The 16,894-nt window shown below is 32.2% G+C and overlaps 1 protein-coding gene across 1 annotated transcript in view; it reads left to right on the forward strand.

The window, feature by feature from the left end:
- Positions 1 to 16,119, forward strand: part of LOC106457176 (disheveled-associated activator of morphogenesis 1-like) — a 97,012-nt gene extending 80,893 nt beyond the window's left edge. Inside the window, exons 18-25 of the mRNA XM_022383016.1 lie at positions 612 to 718; positions 2,765 to 2,853; positions 4,058 to 4,272; positions 5,029 to 5,090; positions 6,885 to 6,945; positions 10,352 to 10,486; positions 11,317 to 11,487; positions 11,833 to 16,119. Of these exons, the coding sequence (XP_022238724.1) occupies positions 612 to 718; positions 2,765 to 2,853; positions 4,058 to 4,272; positions 5,029 to 5,090; positions 6,885 to 6,945; positions 10,352 to 10,486; positions 11,317 to 11,487; positions 11,833 to 12,120 (1,128 nt within the window). The 3' untranslated portion in view covers positions 12,121 to 16,119. The remainder of the gene's footprint in view (positions 1 to 611; positions 719 to 2,764; positions 2,854 to 4,057; positions 4,273 to 5,028; positions 5,091 to 6,884; positions 6,946 to 10,351; positions 10,487 to 11,316; positions 11,488 to 11,832) is intronic.
- Positions 16,120 to 16,894: the final 775 nt, after the last annotated feature.

Raw genomic sequence — 16,894 nt, forward strand, 5'->3', positions numbered from 1 at the left:
AGCTCCAGTAATAATGGTAAACAGTAGTAGAACAACTCCAGTAATGATGGGAAACGGTAGTAGAACAGCTCCAGTAATGATGGGAAACAGCTCCAGTAATGATGGTAAACAGCTCCAGTAATGATGGTAAACAGTAGTAGAACAGCTCCAGTAATGATGGTAAACGGTAGTAGAACAACTCCAGTAATAATGAATATTTATGATTATCAAGTACAGTCTGCAATTGAATTTACAGACTTGAAACAAACTATAAGAAATTAATCTAACACGAATAAATCTGTCAGTTTTTTTTTGTTTTGTTTTGTTTTGTTTCATTGCAGCTGGTGAAGTTCACACCTCTGGCAGTAATAAAGAATATTTCTGATTATCAAAAACTGTCTGCAACTGAGTTTCCAGACTTGAAACAAACTATAAGAAATTAATCTAACATGAATAAATTTGTCAGTTTTTCTTATTTCATTGCAGCTGTTGAAATTCACATCTCTGGCAGTAATAATGGATATTTCTGATTATCAAAAACAGTCTGCAATTCAGTGTACAGATTTGAAACAAACTATAAGTAATTAATCTAACATGAATAAATCTGTCAGTTTTTTTTTGTTTCATTGCAGCTGTTGAAGTTCACACCTAACCCAGAAGAAAAAGCTTTATTAGAAGAACACAGAACAGAAATAGAAAGCATGGCTAGGGCAGATCGATTTTTATATGAAATAAGTAGGTATGTATGGTGTAAGTCTTATTTATAAACATACGCTTATACTATTTCATAGCAGCCAAGGGTTTGAGACTATTTAGCTTTGCAACTGGATTTGCAAGTCGGGTCTTTTTCAGGTGTAGTTTTGGAAGTTTGGTTTGAAATTTTAAATACATTTTCTGACGTTGGATAACAAAGCCCCCATCAAGATCAGCTGAATACAGCACTCGCTACCAGTGTAAGTTTCTGGACAATAAAGTTATCATTTACAAAATAAAATGTAAACAGAGGGAAATTGAATTATTTCTTTCTGTATAAGACTGAAAATATGTACCTTTTAAACAATAAAAACGTTTTACAACTAAAAAAAAAAAAGATTCAGTATTGAAAGATAAACAAAATAGAATAAACTGCACTCGACCAATGCTATCAAGTGGAATTAAACTCAATTAATTTGAATACATTTTTGACAACTTCACACGATTAAAGAACCAAAACGAGGATGAACAAAAACGCCCAACACTCGTTGAAAAAATACATATAACACAGATGCTATGTTACGCCCTCAGATTTGGATAATAATACCTGTGGATATACCAGTTAGGAGAAGTTAACTAACTGATTGTGTTCTGTGATTTTCATTGGTGAATGTTATCTTAAAACAGATGCAATGTACATAAATTGGTATTATTCAGTTTTAAAAGCACCTATATGCATAAATGGGCAATAAATAAGAAGCACCCACCGCCACAGGAGCTTTTTCTGTCTTTAATCTAATAACTGTTATAACAGTCAAAAAACAGTAATACATTGCTGTAACGTATACGCAGATGAAAGTGTGGAGCTTGTTCAGTGGTCTCGCGACTTGAACTTTGGACATTACGATCCATAGCCAAACAAGCTAATCACTAGACTACGCTTGGTCAAAGTACTTGCATAATTGCAAGTTTTTATTAATGATTTTCAATCGTAAGAGATATTAAAAGCTACTTAAATGTCATTTACTTTATGTGGATAAAAAATTTTAGTTTGATAATTTATCTGTGTATTTTCACGTAGAAAACTGTAAGCATTTACAGTTACACAGTCATTTTTTTTTTCAAGCTTCGATTGTGATAGTCATGCAGCCTTGACTTGTAGCAGTCAACAATATTAGAATGAAAATTACGAACATTTCACACATCCAAACACTTCTACTTGAAAGGTGTGTTGTCATAAAACACTTCAGGATATGAGTTCATTTCAAATACTTCTTTCAGCCGTAAAACGAACGAAATGACTCCTCATTGGCTAGAAAAATAGTTAAATCACTTACTCACACTACGAGATAAATAAACAAGTAATCACACATCAGTATCTCTATGTATATGCTACCTGGGAATACAGCAATTGTTAATCACATGCTCAACGTTCCACACTTAAAACATGAAATCTTCTCATGAAATGTACATTTACACAGAAAAACTGACAACGGTCCTTACAGACTATACACAATCTTATATGGGGCTTTTTTAGGATAAATTGTGGAGGGAGTGTTATCTTCCCCACCTACTCAAAAATTACTTTTCATAACCCTGAAGTACTAAATATAACAACCATAGGCTTCTGAACAAGTGGTAGCAAGTGTTGCTCTTTAATTGTGTTGACTTATTTTTTAATCTTGTCTTTTAAAACTGTTTTCTTAAAGAAGGCGCTGTATTGTATAATGGAGATTGAGTTTGATAGAATTTGTACTCGATAAACAATACTATTCATAGTCTATTTTTTTTTTCAAACTTAATCATATATCATAATAAGAAAAAAGTTTGATAAAGATTAAGCAAATCTTTGATTCTATTATAACTTTGTTGTTATTTCGTCTGACTAGAATATATTGTCTGTATTGAAATATTTTTCTATTTTAAATTGATAAGTATGCGTGTATTCAGTAGAACGAACAATTTGAAACCTTAAATGTTTGTCATATGACCTTTTTTATTACAGTAACATCTTCATATGAATGTTTTGTACTGACATGTAATCCTTGTGTTACACAAACCTATACATTCATTTGTATTTGTCTTTCCTTAGAGTCGTACATTATGAGCAACGAGTCAAAACTTTGCTTTACAAGAAAAAATTTCAAGAAAGAATAACTGACTGCAAATCAAAAATAAAAGGTACGCACTCGGTTTACCTTTGTTGCATTAGTGATGTTGCTTAAAAAAAGAAGTACCTTGAAAATTACATAGGATTTTTAATTCTATTAGAAGCAAGATGTAGCGAATAAATAATATTTCAGTAAGTTTTCCTCATGATATTATGTTATTGGTTAATTGGTTCCATTAATTTTATGCGACAACATTTATTAAGTAGTTTTAAGTTACATAGTAATTACGTTAGTTTGCTTATTGCTCATTTATTATTTCCACTTGTTGTTTTATCTTATATGACTAGTCCATAAACGTAATAATTAACTTCCTTACTTTGTTTTAAGTTATATTATCATTGGTTAGAAATTCTGTAGTTCAATGGAGTATTCAATGGACGCTAAATGAATCTATTGTGAAATAGAAGCGACCAGTAGGATAGAAGAATTAAATCAGCCTGTCTTATGATAATCTGAAACCTCGGTAAAGTTTCGCTTGTTGTTCACTATATATATATATTTCTCTTGTTAAGTGAGAACCTCATTTAGGGTTAGAATAAAACCCGAATAAAGTCACTCTCGCATCCGGCTAATCTTAACGATATTTTACTTGCGAGTTGCTGGAGAACAGGGATAGGATTAAACCAAATAAAACATCGTAACTAGCTGATTCACTAATTTATTTTGCACTTGCTAATCACTAAACGATACTTGTGGAAATCCCTTTCAGTAATAAGAATAAATTAATGCTGATTAAAGTCTCCTTTCTGTAACAATTAAATGCTCAATAAAATGTTTACCACTGAACTATTTCCATAGATAAGATAAACACACAGTTGAATTTTTAGTACCTTTTTACTTGGTGATCGTTTGTTAATATCTTCCTTGAGGGATCTTGATAAAAAAAAGCGAAACGATAACTTTCCTCACAACAGGCAGTGTCCTTATTGAGTTCTTTGTTTTCTAGTTCCCAGAAAATTTATTCATCCAGTGATTACCCAATTATGAATAGGATTAAACTGAACTTAAATAAAACCCCTCATAAGTCTTGGCAAATTTTGACTTTCTGTTTAATAGACGATTGTAGTTACATAAGGATGGAAACCTGCACGAACCATTTATTTGGTGTTTCTAATTGTGACAGTTTTCTCATTCCTTATATTTTAAGTTTTATATCACTGATCATTTATGTTATCTCATTAAGAATGAAATCTCAGTATTGTCCACCTTTCTAGCTGTCTTAGAAGGTTCCAGAGAGGTACAGCGTAGCAAGAAGTTAAAGAAGCTTCTTGAGGTGGTCCTTGCCTTCGGTAACTACATGAACAAGGGGCAGAGAGGGAACGCTATGGGCTTCCGTTTAGTTAGTCTTAACAAGATTGGCGACACAAAGTCCGGTACCAACCGTAATATCACGTTACTACACTTCCTTATTGAAACGTTAGAAAAAAAGGTAAGTGTCAATCAATATTTTAAAAGCTGTTCCGGCTCGTAGTAATAATTAAAAAATTATACAACATAATTATGTTATAGCTTAACGATAGAAACGAAAATATGTCCACAGCACCCAACATTTTATATCCGTGTAGATGTCGCTGCGTAATTCCGAGTTTTAGATTATGAAAACATCTCATGATCTAACTAAAATCTTAAAATTAAAAAAAAAAATACTTATACAACTGTATGACAAAATATTCTCCATCGTTTCATTTGACTTACAGAAATCAAAAGTAATAGATCATTATGTTTTAATTTTATAATTTTGTTTTTATCTGATAGTGGTTGGGAAACGGCGAAATTACCGATAACTTTATTTTAAATACCGATTATAGAAAAGCACTCGTTAGCTTTTAAGCATAATAGCTTTGATGTTACAGGATGGCTAACTTTTCAAACAACTCTTCATTTTTATTCTTTGTTTGGCACTTCTAACTTTCCTACTGTAATAAGCTCTGATTTATTTGTCAAGTAAAACTGGTACCTTCGACTTGTAATTTCTCTAAGATTTTATGAACCGCCCCCCCCCCACTACCGAAGGGAAACTTGATAAAAGAAATAAAATAATTGAAAACTCATTAAAAGTAATTGTTTCTTGTAAATTGTCTTAGTGTGTATATAGACTTATTCAATAATCAAAGATATTTGGCACCTTTAAGTACAAGTATTTCCGAGTTACACAATTATCATTAGATGTTGCATCTTTTCACAGTTTAAAGACATTTTAAAGCTGGAGGAAGACATTCCCCACGTTCGCCAAGCAGCAAAAGTGAAGTAAGTACTGTTACTTGTTACTATATATTCTTTTGGATCTTAATATATATATTTTTTTATTTATTTATTGTATGCCGGGTGCGATTTGTCAAATTTCTAGTTGTGTGGATGAAAATACCCAAACAGATCTATACAATTTAAACAGTAAGACGATTACTAACTTACTTATATATACCAAATCGACTACTAAAGAAAATACATATAAAAAAAAAACATATACATATATACTGTTCTATACGGAATGAAAAGCCAATTACAAAAACTATTTACGCTAGATAGCAACTAAATATAACTTTAAGAACACTCGTGACAAGTACTTGCTCTGTTACGCAGAATAATGTCAAGAACTGGTACAACAATAAAAGAAACACTATACATAGGTTTTTATAGGGAGTGTTAATTTTTTTATTATGAGATAAATTAATCCTTTCTCCGGGATTAATAATTGAAAGTGCAGTCTCGTGGATGAAAAAAGCAGAGCCAGGAAAATCCTACCTCGTCCAATCGCACCCAGATTGTACGACACACCAACGTGCTAACTATTTTACGCTTCATCTCTCTTAAGACAAGGTCACGAAAGTTTACATTGGAACTAAGTGACCACAGGAGAAAGGATATTCCTACGACTGATGTTTTATAGCCTTTGTTCAAAAATGAAACGTTGTGAAATTACATAAGAAACTTAAAAATTAATTTGATATTTCAAAAAGCGAATAAAGATAAAATATATTCACTACTTTCCAACAGTGATTAATTTTAGTCTCTTTTGATTTATGGATCTTGGGAAGGACATAAAAGTACTCAATTTCTGAATTACTTAAAATATTTTTATTTATTGTTTTGTTAATATATTAAATTCATTAATAGAATTTCTTAATTTTTATTTTATGAAATTTATGCACCTCAATATATTTAAACTTCCAATTTTTTAGCAAACCTTTGTATCATTTAAATGTTCATAAACCATACGATTATAAAATTTTTGGGTCATAATTACCCCTATGTAGTGAAAACCTCCCTATATTTTTGGAAGACCGATTACGGGGTCCCAGCATGGCCAGGTGGTTAGGGCGCTCGACTCGCAATCTGCGGGTCGCGGGTTCGAATCCCCATCACACCAAACATGCTCGCCCTTTCAAAAGCAGTAAAACAGCAAAATCAAAGAAGTACAAAAATACATTAATGTAATACAAATGCATATCAGTGAAGCGAAAAATGAAGTATAAAAGACATCAACGAACTCTAGAAAGAATATAATGACAAAATTAATGAAGTGCAAAATACATCAATAGAAAATAATAAAAACACCAATGAAAGAATAACTCATTTTGAAAATGGATTGTTAAATCCAAGGATCAAACCAACTACACATCTTTTTACATTCACCCAAGAAATCCAACATAAAAGCCAGTTATTATAAAATGTGTAATAGGGAAGTCTATTTGGTTTACACTTGTTATCAGGCCCGGCATGGCCAAGTGGTTAGGGAGCTCGACTCGTAATCTGCGGGTCACTGGTTCGAATCCCCGTCACACCAAACATGCTCGCCCTTTCAGCCGTGGGGGCGTTATAATGTGACGGTCAATCCTACTATTCGTTGTTTAAAGAGCAGCCCAAGACTTGGCGGTGGGTGGTGATGACTAGCTGCCTTCCTTCTAGTCTTACACCGCTAAATTATGGACGGCTAGCGCAGATAGCCCTCGTGTAGCTTTGCGCGAAATTCAAAAACAAACAAACAGCTACATGATACTGAAATATGGTTAATTGTAATGAATTATTGTTTATTGAAAACAGCATGACTGAATTATCCAAGGAAATACAAGCTTTGAGGATGGGCCTTCAAGAAATTCAGAAGGTAAAATGTCATAATTATCTAATATATCTGTCTCGAAATAATTAAGTTATGGGTATGTTTATGACTTACTTGAGTGATTACTGTAAATGTACATTGAGTAATCAAAGTATTAATAATTTAGCAACAGTGAAAGTTAATGGATGTTTATGAAGATTGTAATATGGCCATTAAATCTATAATTGAAAGTTAAAAATTAACTTTTTTTTTACGAGTACAAAAGTGGCTTGACAGTATCTTATGTCGGTTTGTTATTATCTTATTCTACAATGTAAAAAAGTCTGTGATTTTGTCGGTAAAAGTCTACGACCTGGGATGCAAAACGCTTTATAGTAAAAAGTATATATGTATAATTTCACTTATGTATAATTTCGGGCTTCATAATGTACTTATATAAGTAATAGTCTTACTTGACAAATGAAGAGGTTTTAATATATTTTGCTTCAATTCAACGATATATAAGTTGTTGTTTTTATTTTAATAAGGACAATGAAGCAATCAAGGTATGTAAGAACTTTACATAACCTAATATTACAAAAAACGAATACGACTGTAGGTTTGTTTTACTGGTGTGAACAAAAGTATTAAATTTTTAAGTAAAATTTCAAACCAAAACTGTTAATCTCCTTTTAAAATCATCAAACACACCGAGGTGGGTGTTAAGAACTTTGGGGCTCACACTACACAGCTGATCTGGTGGTGTGAAGAACTTTGGGGCTCCCACTACACTGCTGATCTGGTGGTGTTAAGAACTATGGGGTTCCCACTACACTGCTGATCTGGTGGTGTTAAGAACTATGGGGTTCCCACTACACTGCTGATCTGGTGGTGTTAAGAACTTTGGAGCTCCCACTACACCGATGATTTGGTGGTGTTAAGAACTTTGGGGCTCCCACTACACTGCTCATCTGGTGAGGTTAAGAACTTTGTTTTGTTTATTGTGTTTACAACACACTAAGATGCCACGTATTTCTTGAAATTTACTTTTTTAAAAAGGTTCAAAAAGTAACCTTATTCAAGATAAGGCTTAAAAATGTCCTTTCATATGAACAGTAAAATGTGAAATCCAATAAAACTTTGCTAAGTATTGGTTTATATAGCACGTAGATGTGGCTTCTTCAAGATGGACTTTCTTCCATACCTTAAAATTTCCATGGAAACAAGAAAAAATGATGTTTATGCTCTCGTTGTTATACAACAGTATTGTTTTAGTAAAAGTTTTTTCGTATATCGTTATTTAAACCTAGTGTAAATTAGATATTTTAACCGTCATATCGGTCAAATTATTTGAACAACAACAAAACATTACACTTCTAAAAATAGTGAATACCAAAATGAAAAGAAGACAAATACTTACACGTATTTGTGACACTGGGTATTCTTACTTCAATGGGTTTCAGAACATTCTTTTCTAATAAAGTTTATATCTTAATTATTTTCTACACTAAAAATTTTCAAAGTGTCCAAAACCCAAGTTCATAGCATCGCTGTTCATGTCTCATAAAACTTGGCATTATATCTGCGTTTTTTTCTTCCATATCTGTTAATCCACAGTAATGAATAAATTAAATTTGTAAATTGTCATTCAATTTTAATGAACGCTTTCGAAACTACTACACATTAAATACTATTTTACACGTTTCATGTTTATTTCAATAATCAATGTACTAACACATTTTGTAAATTAATCTCAATATACAGAACAAATGATTTGTTTTTTCAGTAAAGTAACTAATCACAATTTTTAAACATGTATGAAAAGTTTCAAAAAAATAATACTGACATTGATTCACTGTCTAGATAATTGCCAGGAAATGCATTTTTATTAGATCATATTTTAGCAAAATTTATAATTTCAGAAACATAGATTTTTGGTTCCTTATCTCAAGCCCCCCAGCGGCACAGCGGTATGTCTGCGGACTTACAACGCTAGAAACCGGGTTTCCATACCCATGGTGAGCAGAGCACAAGTAGCTCATTGTGTAGCTTTGTGCTTAATTACAAACAAACAATCCTTCTCTCAAATCACACTGTTGATAAAATAATACATGCTAACTCTAATTAACAGTTCAGTAACAGCCTTCACATAAGGCGGGTCTGGGTTAGAAGTTAGTTAACTATTTACCATAAGTGCTGTGCTGACAACAGGTCTAAGCACGAGTATATTTTCTGTTATGTTTGATGGTGAAAATATTTTATGCGAAACCAATAAGTGCTTAATAGCTTCAACTTTTATATAACTTAAATTATCCCCCTCCCACAAAAGATAAGTATGATAGAAACATTGTTACCAAATGAAACTCACTTACCTAATAAGATACCCTATTAACATAGGTCTAAACAAGTGAAACTTTTACAATAATGTGTACACACAATATTGGTTAGAATACTTAATATATCTATTCTTATTTCCAATATTTATAATTTAATTTCATGCTTGTTATTTTAATGATTAGTTTGCATTATTAGACTAGTCTCTGTATTTAGGACTAGCCTAAGCCTTTTTGGCTGGCCGAATCTCGGAAGTTGTTATTGGATTTACAGCCGAAAATACCGTTAAGAGCAAGTGCCTAATTGATGAAACAATGTATTCTAATCATTATAAGTAATATAATTTTAACATTATACTTAGTTAGCTATTCTCATTACTGTATATATACGTGTGTTCTTGGTGTGGATACAATATACGACAGTTACCTGATGATGGCCACACAAGTGGTCGAAACGTTGTAATTAAGTTAAATATGGAATAAAAAGAAACAATCCACTCAAAAGTTGTATCTCTGGACTTTTATTTCCATGTAGAGTTCTTTACATAGACGAGTTTTGTACACAGCAAAAAAAAGAAAAAAATCGTTTGACGCTAAGAACTCTATGCTGCTCTTAATTCTGTGCAAATTTCATAAGAGAAACGTTGAGAAGTATGAAGCGTTAGATAATGAATTCACATTTTCTACAAAATGTTTTATATTTTCTATAAAAATAAGCATGGAAAAGTAAAAATAAGTAAAGACAAATAAGAAATATCAGCATTACTAACATATGATTATCATAAACGAAGACTAAAAAAAGAGCGGGAGAATTATGTTTTCACTGTAATCTGATTACCTATACTCTCTTATTATTTACATATGTTTTCAATGTTCTTAGCAGAACATTTGAAAAATCTATCTTAGGTCTTAGTTGTTGACCATTGTGAAGTTAAATCTTAATACTTCTTCCTATACTTATAATTCACTTCTACCGATTTATTCGTAAATGTAAGAATTTTTTAACTATTCGCAAAATTTACGGTTAATTGACAGTTAATTTACGTTGATGAGTCTTCAACACCGGACTCGCAGAAAGACTGAAAAAATATTTCATTTTTGCATTACGGTGTTTAAAAACTATTAATGTTGTTTTGTAGGAAATGGAGTTTTATCGAACACAACAAGAGCAGCAACCTGGGGACAAATTTGTCCCCGTTATGAGGGAATTTATCACCAGTGCTACATATAAGTTTTCAGAACTTGAGGATGGCTATCAGGATATGAAACAACGGGTAAGTTATGCAAAAACATTTTAACTAAAGAAACGTGTCGCATTTTTTAGTTCAGTTCTACTTTTAAGAATAACTTTTTCATCACTATCTAATTCCTTGCTTTTATTCTTTGTTTTCATTCAAAAGTTCTTAGAATCACTAATATAGTTTTCTCCCGTTGATCGTGTGGCAACAAGAAGACTAGCTTGCTAGTTCATCAGGTCTTCTACATGATGGTAAAGTTAATTCAAGTAAATAATAATAATAATAAATAATATTGTTATTAATTCTTACAGTAATTCCGATTTCTGAATTACTTGTATAAAAATTGGCAATTACACTTCACTTGCTTAATCTAGTTCACAAACAATTACACTTCACTTGCTTAATCTAGTTCACAAACAATTACACTTCACTTGCTTAATCTAGTTCACAAACGACTACACTACGCTTGCTTAATCTAGTTCACAAACGACTACACTACGCTTGCTTAATCTAGTTCACAAATGACTACGCTTGCTTAATCTAGTTCACAAATGACTACGCTTGCTTAATCTAGTTCACAAACGACTACACTCCACTTTCGTAATCTAGTTCACATTATTACCGTTTTTGTTAATGCAATTGATGACATGGGTTGAGCCTTGACCACTACTTGTCGTACTTATCCCAGACAGACTTATGAGCCATGGTATTGAGGAAATGGCCTCGTCAGCCCTGGATATAATAGGTATAGTATGGTTGACATGTTTTTCCTTCCTTCAACTCATAAGCTCTTAAAATCACTTTGAGAAAATTTCATGGTATTACTGTAAAAGATGTCAACGCCTAATTTTTATCAATATTCTTAGTACGAGGAAGTGGTTCGTTTGTATGGAGAAGATCCAGCACAGATGCAGCCGGATGAGTTTTTTGCTATATTTGACTCGTTCTTAACTTCTTATAATGAGACCCGGCAAGAATGTGATAACATGAAAAAGAAAAAAGAATTTGAAGAAAGAAGAGCTCAGCAAGAACCGGAGGTATACTGTTATATTTTACTTTCAACTAACAGTATCTTCCATAAGCGTAAATATTAGCGTCAACTTGATATTGCCCATACTATGTAGTGATGACAGTCGTATTTTGTTGTAGTTGTTCTCATCACATACATAACCACGGCAAAAAGAAAGTTCCAAGATAGTAAAAACTGTAGTTACTTTATTTCATACAAAATGATAGCTTAATGGTTGTTTTTTTATATCATTTTGCATTAATTCAAGTGTTTGTAAAGTGTCTAACCCGGAACTACTTCATTTGAATAATGAAGTCAAAGATCATTGTAATTTTCAAATAAGTAGTTAGATATGATACGTTTCTCATTTCAGTTCAAGAGAGAAAAATGTGTAAAAGATATCACCAACAAGACGGTAAATGACTTAAAGAATGGTAGCATCAGTGAAATCCGTACGCACCATAGGAGTTCAGATAAAGGAGAATTTGATGACTTGATATCTGCTCTTCGAACGGGTGATGTGTTTGGAGACGACATAGCTAAATTTCGCCGTAACAAGAGACGCGGAATTGTTCAACAGTCGTCAACTCTCGGAAGAGATGTTCTGCGGGACTCGAGCAGAGAAAGACTATCTTCACCACTACGTACAAAGAATGCTTAGTTCCAAGCTGGGATACTGTAGTTGGTGTTTTGTCAAAAACGATTCGAGGGATTTCTGCGAACAAAGAACGCACAAATTAACCCATACCTCACCATGAAATAGTCTTCTGATATCAAATCTTATTGACGCTAGGGTTTTACAGAAAGTGAATGAAAGGACATACCGATTGATGGAACTACTAGACCAAAATGTGCTCTTTAAAATGTGATGTAGGGTGTGTGTGTGTGTGTGCAAACGTTGCTTTAAATCAGGTAATATATTTGGCCAACATATTACATCTCCCTAATCACGTGCCAGTAAATGCGCAACTATCAGACACCCAGCTTGTTACTGTAACATGTACATCTGTGGTGTGATAATATGTTTTATATTACATATTTCGTGTACACACTTATCAGCTTGATTCTGTTTGTTGTTTAGGTTAGTCATAAACAGGTTGTAATGTCGTGCATCATAGATACTAAAGGTTTTAGCGCAATAGAGTTATTGTCATTATTAATAAACTTCTTCACGAAGACCCAGTGAGTGCAGATAGTTAAATCTTTTAAATAGGTGGACATTTTAAAGTTATTTTTAACAGTACCTTAGGGCACACAGAAATGGTGATTGAAGAAATGTGATGTAAGTAAATTTTATTTGAACCCTGATCCAAGATTTGTTTTATAAGAAACTACTAGTTACCAAGTGTGGATATTTCATTGAGTTTAGTTTTCGTATTTAAACTTTAATTAATTTATTTTGCAAGTTACGAGTTATGGAAAGCTATAATGAAGAAATATACGAACGAATCTCGGTAGAAATAGAAGTTTTATAGTATTTTACTTTGTACAATGACACTTAGTGTAACAGTACTGGCATAGACAAGTCAGTTTGTTAGTTTCAAGCTATCAGCGCCAGAAATCATAGTGATCCTGGCAACAAGTTAGCTTAATGCTGTTTACTTCTGAAAATTATATATCCCCCAGCAACCCATCTTTATATCGACATACCCAGCGTTAAGTAAACGTTATTACAAAACAACACCAGAGGAGTAACATATTTTGCGTGTGAATGACCAGGTGGCGTTTTCTAGTATTTATCTTGGACTTAAGTGTAATATCTTTACCGTCCTGCTTGAATATTCGGCAAAACTCCTGTCGTGTTTTCACTCTATTCAGACTCAATGGTTCTGTTTCATCGTCTAGACTGTAATGTGTATCTAACTGTACCTGTTGTTTCATAGATCTGTTAAAAGTGTTAAAGTTAAATTGCCATCTCATGAGGGTTAAGGATTGCGAAATGATTTATACATACCAGTTTTTAGTTTATTCTCACGTATTTCTTGACACAGTCGTGACGTGTAAATCAAAGCATTGATGATTATAAGGTCATCTACTTTATACATTTATAACAACGTTATGCATTATTTGTTTTAAGGAAAATGCTTAAGTACTGAGGGAACATGGTTTTACACTAAATTGTTAAGACCTCCCACCTTCTTAGAAATGCGAACTTGTGTTTCAACAGTGGAATAATATAGATCACAGTTGATTTAGGTAATTTTCAAGAACCCGTCTTATAATACATTTCTATCCAACATTCATCAGTTATATCTTTAAGTTGTTGTCTACTTTTATGTATCGCTCTGTGTCTATCCAACAAAATTTTCTGGTATACTAAGTACCTCTTGGTAGATTTAACATACTGTAAAGAAGGAATCATAATTTTAATAACAAATATAGCAAGGAAAAATAAAATATACCATCGAAAAAATTAATAGATGGCGCTGGTATCATGGAACAATGAATTCTGTAAATCCTATTCGGCTAATTGATACTCCACATGCCATACAACGGGTGTTTAAGTCCATAAAATGAAATGTTTCCTTAATTAAAGATTGTCGTCTTTCTTTTCCTAAATGTGTGTATGTGTGTGTGTGTGTTATTATGCATGTGGCCTTCATTCGATAATACTTTTTATTCATGAAATACGGAAAAGTCATAAGTAACATTAATTTAAAGTTGTAGGCTCTGAATGGGCACAGCATTAATTAGAAGTTTATAAATTCCAGGGTACCTGCACATTGGCACTCCACTAGATAGCGATACTGTTTTTGTTTGTTTTAAATATTGAAAAATTATGTACAATAATTTGGCTTGACGAATAACATGTACTTAAAGTATGTTTCGTTACTCATTGTTTTACCGTAAACCCATCTGATAATACCCAAGGTTCTTGTAGCAAACCAGGAGTCATGGAAAATAGTGATTATTGTATGTAATAACATTCGCTCTTTTTATTTCAAAACACTTCCTAAAGCTATGCAAAAGATGTTAGTATGATAGTAAGTTTAAGTGGGAAAACATTGTCACTAAAGTCTTGGAATTATTTTCACTAGCTAACCTTACTTCATCCTAAAATTTGTAGATCTGCTTTTATCTGTTTTGCCACAATTAAGTAAATAAAAAATACATTAAAAAGTGTCGAGTTAAGGCCAAAATTTTGAGCTAACAACTTATGTAGTATCAATAAGATTACGGGCTGTACTTGACACTAATTGAAATTTCTAGTGAATCTTCCCATGAAATATTTATGAAGACTGAATGACCACACTATTCAAGTACATTAATGAATGCGAGAAGAAAGATTTTTAGGCTTTTCGTTTTCAAAGATTGTAATTACTAGAAAAAAATAGTTGAATTTGCTCAAATTAACTATTTTCTTTAAAATTCTAACCGCTACTTTCTGTCTTTAGAAGCTACTTTGAAAGGCTGGTGTAACAAAAGAAAAATACTCGGAAAAATTCATCACCTCTCTGCAAACGTCATGTGCCATATCTCTTGAAAAGCAATTCCAAGACGGAACACATATTATATATAATAATAATAATAAATATTCCTTTTAAATGGTAACGGCATTTAGGTCTGATGAATCTGATGTAGTTTATAAGACCAACTGTGACATCTTGAAAAAATATACTGATAGAATATATATTTTACGTAACTTTCCCTAACTTGTCGATGTGAGTGAGGATATGCGTTAGGGCAGACAGATATAGAGTGGTCAAGCCATTTATTATAATATGTATTAGCTAAGATTATTAGTACAGTCTCTGTGAATGAAATGTTGACAGTCGATAAAACACATTGTTTAAAGAGCAGAGTGCAGTTGAATTTCGGCCACAGTTGTGACTGAATCCAGTTTGCAACCTAAATAAGACAAGCTTCATCACTGTCAGCAATAAGAAAATGAGAAAATAAATGATTGGACAAACTTCCAGTTTGTAGAATATTTCTTTTGATATTCATGACCAGTGTAGCGCTGTGTAAGAATATTACTATTTATGTTAAAAGTTGAATTTTTCCATGTCTTCAAATGTGATAAAACATTATATTCACAAATGAGCATGCTTATCTAGTCACAAAATTGTAATATAATTAGTATTTCATACCAGATTTCCTGTATCTTTTTTAAATTATTATTCTGTATTTATATTTTTGGCAAAGCTACTTATGCTATCTGCCTCGGTCTATAATTTTGAACTGTTGACCAGAGTGGAAGCAGCCAGTCAGCAGCACCCTACAACCCACGTTAAAGGGTTGACTGCAACTCTACTAACGTTACTCACGGCTTCAAGTGGTGATAAGATATTGTGTTATAACAATGTTTTTAAAGTGCTGATAATATACTGTGGTACAACAATGTTTTAAAGTGCTGATAATATATTGTGGTATAACAATGTTTTGAACTCAACTTCACTAGTTTCGAAATAAAAGATTTCTACCACAGTACCAACTCGCGCCCTTTGGTTACCATGTGAGAACTTTAAAAAATTAACCATTAGTAAGTTCTTTGAATATTGTGTATTTCTAATTACATTTTATTTTAACGTAAAAAAGTATTTAAAGAATTGTTTTTCACCCAAATAAATTGTATATGTGTGAAAATACAAAGTGCTATGTATATTCTTTTATTTTCAAAATAATTTTGCGTAAAATAAAGTTATCTGTGCTAGAAATATACATGTTCCACTTGTTTATATGAAGTTTTAAGTTCACTCTCAATCATTTACTGAGTAGTAGGAAAAAACAAATTTCTTTTCCAAAAATCAGAACTTTTAAGGTTAAACAGAGGTAATTAGATAATTAGGAAGTACCCTTTTATGTAAAATTTAAAACTTTTTTATTTTCAGATATTCAAGCATAATATCAAAGGTTACAATGTTTCACCAGATGGAAATATTGTAACCTTAGATATTATACTCTGTATATCCGAAAAGAAACAAGTTTTAAAAAGTTAAATTTGTTAACAATTTTGTTGATGTGCTACCAAAGTGCACATCTTTTGTTAATCGTCACCAAACTTGTGCTACTGTGGTTTTGGAGTATCTACAGCTCACCTAATTTCGATTAAAAGCCCCGTATTAAATGTAACTTTATCGAATGGCCTAAAATATAAAAGTCTGAAAAATAGTAATTAGGTATATTATTTACATATAGTAATTTTAAAATCATTATTTTATATATTAGAGACTACCCATGTTAATCTTTATTACCCCTTCTATAACTGACTATGAACTGAATCCTGAAACATTGGTTTAACAGGTTACGAAAGCGTTGCCCGTAACAAGCAACCTTTTTAGATTCAAACCTAAGGGTTAAACAGTTCACTGCCCTGACCGTAATACTGTGGAATTCCTATGCAGCATTACCAGTACTCGAGATTTTTCGTATGCCAACCGAGTATTCTTGTACCAACTAGTACTTTTTAACATTTTAAACTACCATATTCTCCC

The sequence above is a fragment of the Limulus polyphemus genome, unplaced genomic scaffold (assembly GCF_000517525.1).
Source record: "Limulus polyphemus unplaced genomic scaffold, Limulus_polyphemus-2.1.2 Scaffold300, whole genome shotgun sequence".
NCBI classification, from domain to species: domain Eukaryota; kingdom Metazoa; phylum Arthropoda; class Merostomata; order Xiphosura; family Limulidae; genus Limulus; species Limulus polyphemus.